The sequence below is a fragment of the Grampus griseus genome (genome assembly GCF_964374135.1).
Source record: "Grampus griseus genome assembly, chromosome: 7".
NCBI lineage: Eukaryota > Metazoa > Chordata > Mammalia > Artiodactyla > Delphinidae > Grampus > Grampus griseus.
The window spans coordinates 50,826,462-50,843,708 of record NC_139001.1 but is presented as its reverse complement, the minus strand read 5'-3'; the positions used below and the strand labels follow the sequence as shown (position 1 = coordinate 50,843,708).

The window sequence follows — 17,247 nt, the reverse complement described above, 5'->3', positions numbered from 1 at the left end:
ATCCTGAGCCTGGTGCTATGACTGGTCCCCCCTGAATCACTTGGCTTTGCAGAGAAGAGCGAATAATTGAAAAAAAAAAAAATCGTTCTATTGCCAAGGAAGAAAACAATTGATGTTGGGTATGCTCCATCTCAGTTTGAACTTATCTCTGGTACTTAATGATTATATGATTCTAAGCAAGTGAATTATTTTCTTTATGTCTCAAATTTTTTAACTTTATAGTGAAAATAATACATGTATCTAATTCATAGAATTTTTGAGACTTACTTGTAATCATATATGCAAATTGCATAATATGTTGCCTTGGATATAATTAACCATCAAATAATCTTGTTATTAATATCATCATTAGAAAAGAATAATAAAATTTTTATCTTTTTCAAATCCAGGACATATTCATTTATATTTTATTGATCTAAAATATCACAACAGTAAGATCTTACATAATATGTGGAGCTTTTTATGTCAGTTATCTCTCAAAAGATCTGGTCAGGTTATTTTTTTCCCCTTTCACTAGGGAGGCTGTTTTTGAAAGTTTGCAGAAAGTAACACACCACAGATGGCAGAAAATATGAAAATCAACCAAAATGTATTGCAACTTTTTCTAAGCCTGGTTTTCACACTCAGTCTACAGGGTGAGAACAGCCTACAAACACAGCACTCCAAACAGCCACCCCTCCCTACAACTCACACCATAAAAATGGAATTCATAAAAATCATAATTTGCTTTTTAATGATTCACTGATCTCTAGCAATGTCTTAGCACATGCCCTTCAAATTGATTTCCTCAGGGACTCCTCCAAATGGAAACAACTCTAAAAAATACAGGAGCCCAAATTTATAAATGCTCCCCCACTAAGCATATGATAAGCAATAGGCTCTGTCACCCTCCTGGGGGCCAGGGTAGTTCAGGCATAAGCAAGTCTTTACAAGGGACTTTGGGACTGTGGATAAAACCACAGAATTCCAGAACAGGAAGGGACTGGTGACTTCATCTCTGTGTAAGAAAACTAATGACTAGAGAAAAAAAAATCTCTTGCCCATAGGCTTGTCATTAGTAGGAGCAAACCTAGGGCAGGAGTTGCTCAACGTCCTGCACAGACCCTGTTCCAGGTCCCATTGCACGCGGTACTAACATAAACATTTTAGTTTTCACTCTAGAGATGACATAGTTGTTGTTTAGGAAAGCACTCTCTTCCACTCAATTCTTAGGCATGTGATTTAAATAAAATTGACCTCCTACTTGCCTCATGAGATGCTTGACCAATGAACTTGCATATTCAGTTCTTCTGGGCATGATAGTTTGAGGGATAAGCATATGACCTAACTAGAGCCAATGAAACAGAAAAGTTGTGTTTGTTAGAGCCTCTGGGAAGGAAAGCCTCCCTTATTCCCACTGGACTTGAAGGTGTGAGGATGTAACGCTTGGATACACTGCCTGTCTTGATTTGCTACCTTTAAAGCATCAGGAGGTCATTCCAGAGTAATTGAAACAGAGAGATTGATCCCTTGACATCATTTTTGTCCTGATTGACCTATGATTATAGTCAGCATTAGCCATCAACGTTTCAGCAATGAGAGTTTAAGATGGTTTGGTTGGGTTTCCTGTCACTTACAACTGAAATGTTAATGAAAGGTGTTCATTAGTCCAGCTCTTTTCTTTTTTCCTTCTTCCCTACTCTTGCTCTAAATGTTTAAGGAGTACACGTGTGTCAGTGCCATCATGACTTGCCAGTTGTAGTGATTAACCACCCAGGGTTTACTCTCTACATCACATTGATCCATGAGTTTTAAAGCTCATGGTCTATATTTTGGTAAAAATTATTGTCACCTCTTACCCCTGCTGAGCAACTGAGTTTAAAATCAATGCTTACTAACCTTTTTGATTTTACAGTGCTACGCAAGTTTTGCTTATTTGAAGACCCTTAGCTGCGCTCTAGTTAGCTCCATCTTCACCCACATTTTCCACCTATGCTTGGCTATTTGTCTGTTTTCCTAGATAACTTAAGAATAACTTCTTTTTTATTGAAGTATAGTTGATTTACAATGTTGTGTTAATTACTGCTGTACAGCAAAGTGATTAAGTTATACATATATATTTTATATTCTTTTCCATTATGGTTTATCATAGAATATTGAATATAATTCTCCATACTGTACAGTAGAACCTTGTTGTCTATCCATTCTATATATAAGCACTTACATCTGCTAACCCCAACCTCCCACTCTATCCCCCCCTCAACCCCCTCCCCCTTGGTAACCAACAGTCTGTTCTCTATGTCCATGATTCTGTTTCTGTTTCTTAGATAGGTTGATTTGTGTCATATTTTAGATTCCACATATAAGTGATATCATATGGTATTTTTCTCTTTCTGACTTATTTCACTTAGTAGATGATAATCTCTAGTTGCATCCATGTTGCTGCAAATTATTTTGTTCTTTTTTATGGCTGAGTAGTATTCCATTGTATATATGTACCACATCTTCTTTATCCATTCATCTGTCTATGGACATTTAGGTTGTTTCCATGCCTTGGCTATTGTGAATAGTGCTGCTATGAACATAGGGGTGCATGTATCTTTTTGAATTATAGTTTTGTCTGGATACATGCCCAGGAGCGGGGATTGATGAATCATATGGTAATTCTAGTTTTAGTTTTCTGAGGAAACTTCATACTGTTTTCCACAGTGGCTGCACCAACTTACAAGGAATAATTTCTTGACCTAATCTTTCTATGGTTATTATTTCTCTTTAACCAGAATTTCTTTTTAAACTCTATCTCAAGGCTAACGGAAGGTTTCCACTCTTAAAAAAGTATGAAAAAAATTATGTCCCCATTAATAGACTGCTCTATTGCTGCTTTTCCCTACTAGAAAATGCTTGAAAAACAGTCCACATTGCTTTCTTCCAGAGCCATTTCACTTCAGTTCCTCATACTTCCATAATCTGGCAGGTACCTTTTTCTCTTTGTGAAACTGCACTTCAGAGGCATCAGGAATCTCCTAACTGCATCCAGTGGTTCTCCCTGCGGCATTTGATTTACAATATTTAGTAACCCCACTCTCTGCCGGCTTTTGCTACTCCATATTTTACAGATCTGCCTCCAGCTTCTATGTCTATACTTCCTGAGCATCCTCTTTAGTAGCTCCATGCCTAACTTTAAATGCTGTGTTCCCACATCCCTCCATAACCACCCTCTCACTCCACGCCTCTATTTGGCATTTTCATCCTCTCCCTTGACTTCAGTTACAAGGATAACATGTTGACCATTTTGAGATGGAACTCCAAGAGTTTTTGAAAACCTTAATAGTAGGAGGTGAGAAAAACTGACACTTGAAAAGTCAAAAAATAATTTGTTTTATTCTGCAGAGGCTTTATTTTACCTTCAGAGGCAGACTGCTCTTTTGTCTTATGAAAAAATCTTTTAAATAGGTCTTTAAGTTACACAAAAATAAAGTCTCAACTCTGGCACATAGAAGACGGAGACAATGTGACTGCAAGAGACTAGACAACTCTGAACAGTAATGTGCACAATTATCTTCATTGTGATGTATGTATCTTCACAGCTACATCACTGCAGATTCTGTGTCTTTTGGAAAAATGTCACTCTTTTTCTAAATATGGATTTAGACTGCATAGTCTTTGAGCATAGGTGTTGATCCTGGAGATGAATGCACACCTTGACATTAATTTTGATAGCCCACTTCCTTTTTCTTGGCCTTGTAGCTGGAGATCCTGAATTCAGGGTAGGAAAACATGTTGAAAGACACTTCCATAGGGGATGGTAAAGTGGCTTTACAAGATGGGTTTAGACCTTAGAGGATGCAGAGAAATGCCTGGTAGGGGACCTCTATGGAAGGGGTTGAGTTGTGGGTTCTGAGAGGTCTTGTAGCAGTTATAGTGAGCCTAGCTGATGCTAGCTTCAGTTTGGGGAACTGGAGGAAGAGATTGAGCTCATGCTTGGGAGCAGTACCAGCCTGTGGATTGCTGGACTTGAGGGGGAAATAGGTGAACTGCAGAGGAACAAATCAGTAGTTTGAAGCCAGAGAGCTGGCTGTAGAGGAAAGTGACAGCCAGGACACATTGGTTAAATAAGTAAACATTCACTGGGCATTCTTAAAAACTGTGGGCTGAGAAACATATTGAATTAGTATAGGAGCTCTGAATAGTGAAATTGAAATAAAGCATTAAAAAAAAAAAACCCTGAGACTCCTGGATTATAATCCCCCAATTCACATCTGTAATATGGCACCATATTTCTGAGCTCTCGGGCCCATATATCTAGTGCATTCCAGACCTTTTTTTTTTAACCTTAAGTTCTTTTGTTAGAAGCCATGTCTTTGAGAATGGGCATAGGGAACTTTGCCAGGGAACTAAACTCTTTAACATTCAGCAAGTCCAACCATGTCTGGTTTGGAATCTTGACTCTACAGTTTTTATACCATGTTATACCCATGTTCTGTATATAATTTACTGAGGCTACTTAGTGTTTCCTCTTGTAATCTGTCAATGTGCTTGTGTTTCTCTCTCTAACTCCGAACATCCCTGTTTCTTGTTTGTGGTATTAGTCCTTGTTCCTCCATTTATCTTCCCACCTCTTGACTCATTTCTAACCACCAGCTATCTGCACGGTTGTAGCCAGGATTCTGATGACCAGTGTGCCTGGTATTCACTTCACATACTCAATAGATATTCGTGTCATGAGTGAATATTCCTTAGTAAATTCCAGTACTTGATGATTTCAAGGGACTTAGACTTCAAGGTGCCCTGGATTTCACTCAGTTGCTAGCAGACTAACTTCTTGAAGTACTGATTGACATCCATGCATTCTCACTCAAGACAACCTCTCAAAATTAAGGACCTTTAGACGTAGTAAGACATAGGAGTCAATTGAAGATTTTTTTTTTTATCAAGATGTGTAGATTATTAAGGTTTGTTTCCATCAGTTTGCACTTTGCTTTCACTTCCTGGTAACTTGAGCCCACCTGACTTCATTTTTTCAGGATCAAAAATTTCTCTCGGGCTTCCCTGGTGGCGCAGTGGTTGAGAGTCTGCCTGCCGATGCAGGGGACACGGGTTCGTGCCCCAGTCCGGGAGGATCCCACATGCCGCGGAGCAGCTGGGCCCGTGAGCCATGGCCACTGAGCCTGCGCGTCTGGAGCCTGTGCTCCGCAGCGGGAGAGGCCACAACAGTGAGAGGCCCGCATACCGCAAAAAAAAAAAAAAAAAAATTTCTCTCAATAAATTATTTGATATTTTTCTATAAATTATACATCTTTATTGTGTTATGTACCCAGAAGTATATGCATTTTATTAGTACAACAAAAATTGGTTATTATTTAACTTTTACTCTGTCAGATATGGTGCTACATTTAATCCTCAAATCAACCCTGTGAGGTTAGCATGTCATTATTGTTAATTTACAGATGATAAAGCTAGAAAATAAGCGTTGTCATTATTGTTAATTTACAGATGATAAAGCTAGAAAGTATAGAAGTTGAGTCACTTGCTTAAAGAAAGAGAGTACTGAGTGGAGCATCCAGACTTTCATCACCTCATTCTTTCTGAATCCAGAATCTGTGATCAAACTGTGGTAATCATAAGACTTAGATTGGTTCACATTAAGAAAATAAAGTTATAAGTTGTGTTGTAGGGAGGTATTAATAAGCATAATATCCATCACTGAAGGTATACCTCCCAGTCAGCTGCCTATCCTCATGAATAGCAATTCATGAGGCCAAGGATGCTACTTTTCCTGGCAGCATCCAAATCCAAATAAGGATGATCAAAAAGAATTATTTTTTTTAAAGTCACGTTTCTGGATTATAACTATGCGGCTTTGAAAAACAATAGCCTCTAGGGACACATCTGAAAGCAGAACTCATAAAATGTTGGCATTTGCATTTGAAAGTGTTTTCTTAAAAAACCAATAATTATATTCATTAGGGAATTGTGCTATCATCCCTCAAAGAAGGTCAGAATTCAAATTCTATCAAAAATTCTTTTCTATTTTTCTTACTCATATCATATTTCAAGAGACATTTTGTGTTTTGATTTGTTTTCTTAAGTGAAATCCTGCTAAGGCTTAGTGGGAAAAGGTATATATGTGTGTGTGTGTAGTGGGGGGGGATTTAAACCAATTCATAATTCCTGTTTTATTCTGCTTTATAATGTTTTAATCTTTTTTTTTGTAATCCAGCTTCCCCCCCCCAAAAAATGCCTCTCTTGAATACTTACTGAAACATTTTTTCTAGAAAGAGAATTTTCCATTAAAAAATCTCAAAAGTCAGCAGTTTTTTTAATTTAAAGTTTAAAAGAAACTAAATGCTTATTCATCCCTCCTCATTCTAAATTATCTCTGCTTTACTAATATTTCTAAGGCAAATGCAATTTTAATAATTATATATACATCTCAACAAAAAAATCCTCAGTTTACTGCTGTGTTTTACTAAGTCTATAGGAAATCAAACCACATCAAGTAATTTTGCTTTAAAATTTCTTAAGCTGATATTTTAATCATAAAATCACAGTCTTAGAAGATATGTACAAGGTAATCTTGGGTCTAACCAGTGGCATGATGACAATATTTAATCACAGGCTCTCCAGAATAAAAACAAATCCTGATTTGTAGCATTTGTCAATTTCCAAGGTATAAATACTCTCCCTGTAGCCAATTTCAAGCTAACGATATGACATCACTGAAGGAAGAGCTGGGAAAAGATGTAACCACAGTCCACACACCACTGGGTCCCACAACCCTGACATCATGTGAGCTTTCATCAAAACCTCCAATAAGTCTCTGAAATCACCTTTTGGTCAGAAGTGGCTAAAGGGATGCAGATGAGAATTGTGCTTAAAAGCCAGGCTCTAGAGTCAGGCTGCCAAGACCCTAACTCCACTCTTTAAGTTACCCTCTGTGTTACCTTGCATAAGCCATCTAACTTTCCTGTGACTCTCTTTGCTCATATGTAAAATGGTAATAATAAAGTTTCTATCTCATTAGAATTGCTGTGATGATTAAATAAAATAGTGCATTAAAATGCCTAGGAGAGTTCTTGGCACATAGCTATAATAATAGGCTATTAGTCATAAATGTTAGGGATTGTTTTTTCGAGAATTCACAATTCTACTCATCAGAATGTTTTACACATTGTCATCTAAATCTTTCAGAGGTCATTGAAACCCATCCTGTTTGATAGCAATACTCTGAGAGAAGCCAGTTATAGAGGGAAGAGCACTAAGTAAGAAGTCATACCTTAATAAAGAAGATGTGGCACATATATACAATGGAATATTACTCAGCCATAAAAAGAAACAAAATTGAGTTATTTGTAGTGAGGTGGATGGACCTAGAGACTGTCATACAGAGTGAAGTAAGTCAGAAAGAGAAAAACAAATACCATATGCTAACACATATATATGGAATCTAAAAAAAAAAAAAAGGTTCTCAAGAACCTAGGCGCAGGACAGGAATAAAGATGCAGACGTAGAGAATGGACTTGAGGACACAGGGAGGGGGAAGGGTAAGCTGGGACGAAGTGAGAGAGTGGCATGGACTTATATATATACTACCAAACGTAAAATAGATAGCTAGTGGGAAGGAGCCACATAGCACAGGGAGATCAGCTCAGTGCTTTGTGACCACCTAGAGGGGTGGGGTAGGGAGGGTGGGAGGGAGACACAAGAGGGAGGGGATATGGGGATATATGTATATGTATAGTTGATTCGCTTTGCTATACAGCGGAAACTAACACACCATTGTAAAGCAATTATACTCCAATGAAGATGTTAAAAAGAAAAAAGCTCATACCTTAGTTACTAGTCACAGTTTTGCCAAAGTCTAGGTTTGTGACCTTTGCCAAACCAGTTTACTTCAAGAGCTTTGGCTCTCTCATTAGTAAAATATGGAAAGTAATGACCACCCTGCCAACTGCACAGGATTGTGGTGAGATTAATATGAGATAATGAAGCTAAGAGCTCTTGGAAGATGGTACAAATGTGGGGTATTATCATTAATCCAATTTAAAATTCATGATGCCATGGAGGCATTAAAATAAAAGAGTGAAAAATTTTGTGCCATTTGAGTAAAAGTTGGGAATGATGTGTTGTTAACAGCTGGGATACTTTGCTGTAAAGAGGAAAAAAACCCACATTGTATCATGAAGCAGTTAAGCATTTTTTTCTTCCCACAAAAGAGCAAGTTTCAAAAGAAAAAGAACTATACTTTGAAATGTAACATATGTTTAAGTGAATTAGGGATCTTGGGGAACTAAGTTAAAAAATATCTATGAAATCATAATTTTCTGGAAAAGGAAATACAACAGAGAAATTAATAGATAAAGCATATAATAGTCTATCAAGTGAAAGATGAGACACTTAGGCAAAATGGATAGTTGCATTATGTCATTACAAGATGTATAGTGTAAATCTCCAAATAATTATTAAAGGTAAAAGTTCTTCAGTTTTATAAATAAGTATAAAAAATGAAATGTCCAGGACAGATTGAAGAAATCTTAAATATATTAAGTTCAGTCAACTTGTGAACAAGAAACAGCACACACAAAAATGAAGGCAAGGAAATTATAGGAAAAATACCTGATTTTAAAAAAATTTACACTTTGAATCTCTGTTCACATAGAAGAATCATATACATTTATATATATTCAGTGAAAGTTAACCAAAAAATCATTCTAAAAGTATATCTATGATTTTTTTCTTAAGTTATGACTTCACACTGTGCTTTAACAGAGTTCTGTTCTGGGGACAAAGAATCACCTGTGCAGCATGGTCCTCACCACGCACTTTTCTATCAGTTGCCAGTAAAAATTCTTATTGTCTAAAATTTAAATGTCAGTTCATGATATAGGAAGATCAAGTTTCCTTTCTGAGGGGAAAAAAATCAGAATGAAAGTTATGAATAGTATGTTACCTTCTGTGAAAGGCAGAGGGAAAATATGAAATAAAAATTTATAATAAATCACTGAAAATATACATAAGAAATTTATGACTTGGGGAACTTAAGTAGACTGGGAAACAGGTGGAGACAAGACTTTCATAACATACCTTTTCACATTGTTTTGATTTTTGAGTTGTGAATTTTTTACCTATTAAATAAATTGTTGTATGTGTGTGTGTCTCTAAGTCCAGTACACATTGATATATAAAAACCTGTCTCACATCTGACTTAACGTCTCTCACCTGCCCATGCTCAGGCCTGACACAGGCAGGGACACCTGTGGAAGAGAAGGGGCATGATGAATGTCTTCACTCTCCATGCCCCGTCCCCTGTCCCACCCACTTTGCTGCTTCTCCTTGCTCAGCAATCTGGAGAGGAGGCAGGGGTCAAAGGGTCTTACAAGACCGGTGTGTTTGTTGTCATCTGTGTGACAAATACCCAAATGTTGGTTATTTTTTTCTCCTGGGGAGCTTTTGTGCGTCCCTCAGAGACAGCTTACTACACCAAGAGGGTACTTTGTTCTCTGATATTTGGGCTGAATTTTTACAATTCCTACCCTGGCTTCTATATCAACAATCACCCCATGAAGGCTGTTTTCCACCCTCTGAAGTCGGTATCCTTTGGTCAATACCTTTAAAAGACCTCTCTACTCCACCTGCCTCATGACTTTGAAAAAACTCAGTACCTTTTCTGTGCTAAAGTCTGGAAGTGCATGTCTTTGCCTCCACAGGGTCCCTCTTTACAGTCCTCCCTTTAGGCCAAGTTTTCTTAACCTCCATGCTATTGACATTTGGGGCTAGACAATTCTTTGTTGTGGGGGATTTTCGTGTGCATTTTAGGATGTTTAGTGGTATCCTTGGCCTCTACCCGTTATGTAACAGTAGCACGCCCCCATCAACAAAACAAGAATGTCTCCAGAAACTGCCCAATGACCCCTGGAAGGCAAATGGCCTGGTTGAGAGCCACAGCACTAGCCTAACAACACTCTTCAAATGAATTGCCATTTCCTAATCTCCTTACCATTCTGCTAATTATCAGGCTGGGTGATGGGGTTTAGGTGATAATCAAATACACATTGGAGACTGCCCCTTAGCAAGCCCTGCACAGAGGGTCTGATAGATAAATATCATGAGAATATGTGGGCACGTGACACCCATTTTTTCAGAAGGAACTCCGCAATCTTGAGATAATAGGAAAATTCTTACATCAGTGAAAATCAGTATAAGCCTACACTGTCTCTGACATTTAAAAATCTGGGCCTAAGGACAGTGAGAGTAGGGGTAAAGGAGACTTTAATTTGTTTATTTTTTGACTTTATTATTGACTATTTTTTATTATTCAAGCATTTGGATTAAAATTTGTATTTTTTAAAGAAAGAATCATAATTCTTCCATAGCTACATGAAGAAGAACATTTTAAGTTTTAATAAGATTTTGATTTTGGTTTCATGGTTAAGATATGAAAGGAGGGTCAAGAAAAAGGGAAAAAAAGAGAGAGGCAAAAAGTTAAAAGTGAGAAGAGGTTAAAACTTACCTTGTTTCATCGATATAAACTGCTTCCAGCACAGATGCTGCATATTCAATATTCTTCTTTAAGTCTACGATGTTAACATCACCTTTTTCCAGCTGCTTCACTAAGCATCTTAGTCTATTTCCAAAAGTTGGCCAAAAAGAAAGAAAAATAAAAAGAGATTTATCATAACTGTATGGAAAATAGTCCAATATTAAATATACAAATTGGGTTAAACTTTCAGTATATCTTTCCAGGTCATTAAATAGAAATATTTTTAGGTATATTTGGGGTATAATTAAGATCAGTCTTTATCACTTAAATGACTCAGAAATTATATTCACCTCTCAATAATATTAGGGCTATAGGTTGTTAGTTTAGGTATCATATTTCAAACATAGTTTTTCTGAAAATTTAAAACAATATAGGTATTTTCATAAAAGTATTTCTAACAGTAGAATTTATTTTATGGCTGTTTTGCTCCTTCAGAGTTGGCACTAAGAGAATATTTAAAGTCTACTCTTTTGACTACCATTGTAGCAATTATTCACTGTATATAGCAGTAAAAACAAAAATAAAAGGCAAAAGATTCAAGAAAATATAATTAAGCTGAGAAAAAAATATATGTATGCATGCTTAGTATTTTTACTGCAATGGTTTTTCACTTGAAGGAAAACTATAAAATATTTTCTCTTGGTTTTGCCCATGGGATGATGTATCCCAATTGTCTGAGAAATTTTAGAACATGCCTGGACTTCTGACTCACAGAAACTGTGATGTAATTAATACTACTGTTTTAAGTCACTAAATTTTGGGATAATTTTTTATGCAGCAATAGATATCTCATGGAGTGAGATAATACAAATTACCTCAATAAGTTTCTAACACTTTAAAAAACTTTTATGCATTAATTATAAATCCAGTGTTTCTGAAGATACTGCCCTTTACTAGGCAGAAAAATAAAACATATTCTTTAGTCAGTACACACTATAAATAAACATTGTAAAGACAATTTACCCATTTTCCTAAATCAGCAGACAGAATTTAATTCCATTCCTAAGAAAATGTATTTCAGAGAGAATGGAGTGTATCTACTTTTAGGCACTGTCTTAAAGATAGTGTAACAGATTTTCTTTAAATTTACTTTGGGTGATTTCCAATATCAAGGTTTAGGGTATAAAGGCAAGTTAAGAATTTCAGCATGGGTATTTGACATTTCTCCATCCATAAGAAATACTTTATTTCTCCATGGAAAAAAACCACACCTAGATTAAAACTTCTTATTCAGGAAGCTACAAAGAATTACTTTTTGTACCATATACTTTTGTGTGATAAAATATTAGCAGACAACAACATTGCCAAATAAATTCCATGTATCAATAAACAAGTCTTATTTGTACAGAGTCAGCAAAGTAAAACAAAACAAAAATAATAACTAAAACAGGTTACTTAGAAAGAAAAAATTAAGCCTGGCTTTGAGGCTTGTGTAAAACACCGAATGTGATGACAAAGGAACAACACATAGAATTTTGAGGGATTTTTGTAATGCTTATGACCCAAGCACATTATACTTAGTGGAATTATGTTTTATGTGGGCAGCAAAAGAAAAAGTGTGATACTTTGCAATGGCTTAAAAATATTCCAGTCATGTAGCCTTCTTGTGAAAAGTGTTGGTAGAGCTTGGTTGTACGGCTTTGCTGTATTTGGTTGTATGATGTGTTCTTAAAAACCATGTGAACTTCAGATGGTTACCTTCCATTCTTTCTGAATAACTGAACTCTTATATTATTTAAGTTAGCAATTTTCACTACTAAAAAACTACATTTTCCAGGTTGTCTCCAAGCTACATATGGTCAAATGACTGCATGCTGGTTAAGGAGAATAAGAAGGTCATTGAGTAAGACTTTCAGAACAATTATTTTGAAGAAGGCTAACTCAGCTAGAAGGGATTCTCTTTTACCCTTGCCTGTTCCTTATTGCCTGGAATGCAGTGGAACTGTCTGAAGGTCCAGGAGCTATATAGGATCATAAAGTGATCTGACTAAAGGAAGCTACCCACTAAGAATGGCAGAGAAGGAAGAGGGAATTGGTCTGGTTTCCATGCTGTGAATCCACCTGAATGAAATCACCTACATCTGGACTTACTTCATAAGATAACAAAAAATAAAATGTTGTGTTCAAGCCACTATTATTTTGAGATTTCTTATTTCTTATTAAATTTTGAATTTTATTTATTTTTTTATACAGCAGGTTCTTATTAGTCATCAATTTTATACACATCAGTGTATACATGTCAATCCCAACCTCCCAATTCATCACACCACCACATCCACGCCCCCCCCCCCCGCTTTCCCCCCTTAGTGCCCATATGTTTGTTCTCTACATCTGTGTCTCAACTTCTGCTCTGCAAACCGGTTCATCTGTACCATTTTTCTAGGTTCTACATACATACATTAATATATGATATTTGTTTTTCTCTTTCTGACTTCCTTCCTTCCTCTGCAAGTTTTTGGAAGAGTTTGAGAAGGATGGGTGTTAGCACTTCTCTAAATGTGTGGTAGAATTCGCCTGTGAAGCCATCTGGTCCTGGACTTTTGTTTGTTGGAAGATTTTTAATCACAGTTTCAATTTCATTACTTGTGATTGGTCTGTTCATATTTTCTATTTCTTCCTGGTTCAGTCTTGGAAGGTTATACCTTTCTAAGAATTTGTCCATTTCTTCCAGGTTGTCCATTTTACTGGCATAGAGTTGCTCGTAGTAGTCTCTTAGGATGCGTTGCATTTCTGCAGTGTCTGTTGTAACTTCTTTTTCATTTCTAATTTTATTGATTTGAGTCCTCTCCCTCTTTTTCTTGATAAGTCTGGCTAATGGTTTTATCAATTTTGTTTATCTTCTCAAAGAACCAGCTTTTAGTTTTATTGATCTTTGCTATTGTTTTCTTTGTTTCTATTTCATTTATTTCTTATTTTTAAATTTTTATTTATTTATTTATTTATATTTGGCTGTGTTCCGTCTTCGTTTCTGTGCCAGGGCTTTCTCTAGTTGCGGCGAGCGGGGGCCACTATTCATCGCGGTGCATGGGCCTCTCACTGTCGCAGCTTCTCTTGTTGCGGAGCACAGGCTCCAGACCCGCAGGCTCAGTAGTTGTGGCTCACGGGCCTAGTTGCTTCACGGCATGTGGGATCTTACCAGACCAGGGCCCGAACCTGTGTACCCTGCATTGGCAGGCAGATTCTCAACCACTGTGCCATCAGGGAAGCCCTATTTCATTTATTTCTGCTCTGATCTTTATGATTTCTTTCCTTCTGCTAACTTTGGGTTTTGTTTGTTCTTCTTTCTCTAGTTCCTTTAGGTGTCAGGTTAGATTGTTTATTTGAGATTTTTCTTGCTTCTTGAGGTAGGCTTGTATAGCTATAAACCTCCCTCTTAGAACTGCTTTTGCTGCATCCCATAGGTTTTGGATCATTGTATTTTCATTATCATTTGTCTCTAGGTATTTTTTGATTTCCTCTTTGATTTCTTCAGTGATCTCTTGGTTATTTAGTAACATATTGTTTAGCCTCCATGTGTTTGTGTTTTTTATGTTTTTTTTCCCCTGTAATTCATTTCTAATCTCATAATGTTGTGGTCAGAAAAGATGCTTGATATGATTTCAATTTTCTTAAATTTACTGAGGTTTGATTTGTGACCCAAGATGTTGTCTATCCTGGAGAATATTCCGTGCGCACTTGAGAAGAAAGTGTAATCTGCTGTTTTTGGATGGAATGTCCTATAATAATCAATTAAATCTATCTGGTCTATTGTGTCATTTAAAGCTTCTGTTTCCTTATTAATTTTCTGTCTGGATGATCTGTCCATTGGTGTAAGTGAGGTGTTAATGTCCCCCACTATTATTGTGTTACTGTTGATTTTCTCTTTTATAGCTGTTAGCAGTTGCCTTATGTATTGAGGTGCTCCTATGTTGGGTGCATATATATGTATAATTGTTACATCATCTTCTTGTGTTGATCCCTTGATCATTATGTAGTGCCCTTCCTTGTCTCTTGTAACATTCTTTATTTTAAAGTCTATTTTATCTGATATGAGTATTGCTACTCCAGCTTTCTTTTGATTTCCATTTGCATGGAATATCTTTTTCCATCCCATCACTATCAGTCTGTATGTGTCCCTAGGTCTGAAGTGGGTCTCTTGTAGACAGCATATAGATGGGTCTTGTTTTTGTATCCATTCAGCAAGCCTGTGTCTTGTGGTTGGAGCATCTAATCCATTCATTTTTAAGGTAATTATTGATATATATGTTCCTATGACCATTTTCTTAATTGTTTTCGGTTTGGTTTTGTAGGTCCTTTTCTTCTCTTGTGTTTCCCACTTAGAAAAGTTCCTTTAGGATTTGCTGTAGAGCTGGTTTGGTGGTGCTGAATTCTCTTTTGCTTGTCTGTAAAGCTTTTGATTTCTCCATCGAATCTGAATGAGATCCTTGCAGGGTAGAGTAATCTTGGTTGTAGGGTCTTCACTTTCATCACGTTAAGTATATCATGCCATTCCCTTCTGGCTTGTAGAGTTTCTGCTGAGAAATCAGCTGTTAACCTTATGGGAGTTCCCTTATTTGTCGTTTTTTCCCTTGCTACTTTCAGTAATTTTTCTTTGTCTTTAAGTTTTGCCAATTTGATTACTATGTTTCTCGGTATGTTTCTCCTTGGGTTTATCCTGTATGGGACTCTCTGTGCTTCCTGGACTTGGGTGGCTATTTCCTTTCCCACGTTAGGGAAGTTTTCGACTATAATCTCTTCAAATTTTTTCTCGGGTCCTTTCTCTCTCTCTTCTCCTTCTGGGACCCCTATAATTCGAATGTTGTTGCGTTTAATGTTTTCCCAGAGGTCTCTTAGGCTGTCTTCATTTCTTTTCATTCTTTTTTCTTTATTCTGTTCCACAGCAGTGAATTCCACCATTCTGTCTTCCATGTCATTTATCCATTCTTCTGCCTCAGTTATTCTGCTATTGATTCCTTCTAGTGTAGTTTTCATTTCAGTATTGGATTGTTCATCTCTGTTTGTTTGTTCTTTAATTCTTTAGGTCTTTTTTAAACATTTCTTGCATCTTCTCCATCTTTGCCTCCATTCTTTTTCCGAGGTCCTGGATCACCTTCACTAGAATTATTCTGAATTCTTTTTCTGGAAGGTTGCCTATCTCCACTTCATTTAGTTGTTTTCCTGGGGTTTATTTTGTTCCTTCATCTGGTACATAGCCCTCTGCCTTTTCATCTTGTCTGTCTTTCTGTGAATGTGGTTTTTGTTCCACAGGCTGCAGGATTGTAGTTTTTCTTGCTTCTGCTGTCTGCCCTTTGGTGGATGAGGCTATCTAAGAGGCTTGTGCAAGTTTTCTGATGGGAGGGACTGGTCTTGAGATTGCTTTTAAATGCAGCTGAACGCAATCCTAACTGATAAATCAAATGAATAAGAAATGAATCAAATTATGGTCTTTTGGGGGTATATGCCTAGTAGTGGGATTGCTGGGTCATATGGTAGTTCTATTCTTAGTTTTTTAAGGAACCTCCATACTATTTTCCATAATACATGCACCCTAATGTTTCTAGCAGCACTATTTACAATAGCCAAAACAAGGAAGCAACTTAATGTCCATCGACAGAGAAATGGATAAAGAAGATGTGGTACATATATACAATGCAATATTACTCAGCCATAAAAAGGAATGAAATCAGGTCATTTGTAGAGACGTGGATGGACCTGGAGTCTATCATACAGAGTGAAGTAAATCAGAAAGAGAAAAACAAATATTGTATATTAACGCATATGTGTGGAACCTAGAAAAATGGTATAGATGGTCCTATTTGCAAAGCATAAATAGAGACACAGACACAGAGAGCAAATGTATAGAAACCAAGGGGGAAACAGGGGTGGGTGGGAGGAATTAGGAGATTGGGATTGACACATATACACGATTAATACTATGTATAAAATAGATAACTAATGTGAACATACTCTGTAGCACAGGGAAGTCTACTTAATGCACTGTGGTGACCTGAATGGGAAGGGGGTCCAAAATGGAGGGGATATATGTATATGCATGTCTGATTCATTTTGCTGTACAGTAGAAACTAACACAACATTGTAAAGCAACTATACTCCAATAAAAATTAATTTTAAAAAATGAAACAAAATAAGGAACTCAAGAATAGAGAAATTATATGAAACAAGAGAGGACACTCCTGGTAAACTATACTCAGGTTCACTTCCTAACTCATGACAGCCTGCAGTTGTTCCCAGGGAGTCATCCATCAGCAGATCACACGTGATGAAACCTGGGACATCAAAAGGCTCTAATACTTACACAATGAACATGCTTTTTCACAGAGATATCTTGATGTAGTTTAAAACCAACAAACATTATAAATTGTTATATGTTAATAGGGGTAATAACCTGTAATCTGACACAAGAAATAGCTTTGAAAAAAATACTCCAGAAAAGTTTTATCACCCAACTAGAAAAACTAATTAGATATGGTTATAACTCTGTAAAACCATAGCTACCTATACACAGACACACACAGACACACACGCAGACACACACACACTCTCATACACACACCTCTAAACTCACTATGTCAATACCAAAAAACCAGAAATATATTTTGGAGGGTTATTAGGACTTCCTTTATCTCCTTTGCCTGTATGCACAAAATTTCCTTTAGTGAGTACACATTTCTATTTACATAAAAAGAAAAAACCTTTGTATTGTAAAAAGATTATTTATAATTAGAACA

The 17,247-nt window shown here is 36.6% G+C and overlaps 1 protein-coding gene across 6 annotated transcripts in view; it reads right to left on the bottom strand.

Moving 5' to 3' along the window:
* The window catches only part of PDE1A (phosphodiesterase 1A), a gene marked incomplete at both ends in the record, with an annotated part of 346,535 nt that overhangs the window by 102,298 nt on the left and 226,990 nt on the right, over positions 1-17,247 (bottom strand). For all 6 annotated transcript variants that reach the window (XM_082658758.1, XM_082658757.1, XM_082658754.1 and 3 more), the window contains one exon: positions 10,490-10,603. In XM_082658758.1, coding sequence (XP_082514884.1) covers positions 10,490-10,603 — 114 coding nt within the window. The remainder of the gene's footprint in view (positions 1-10,489; positions 10,604-17,247) is intronic.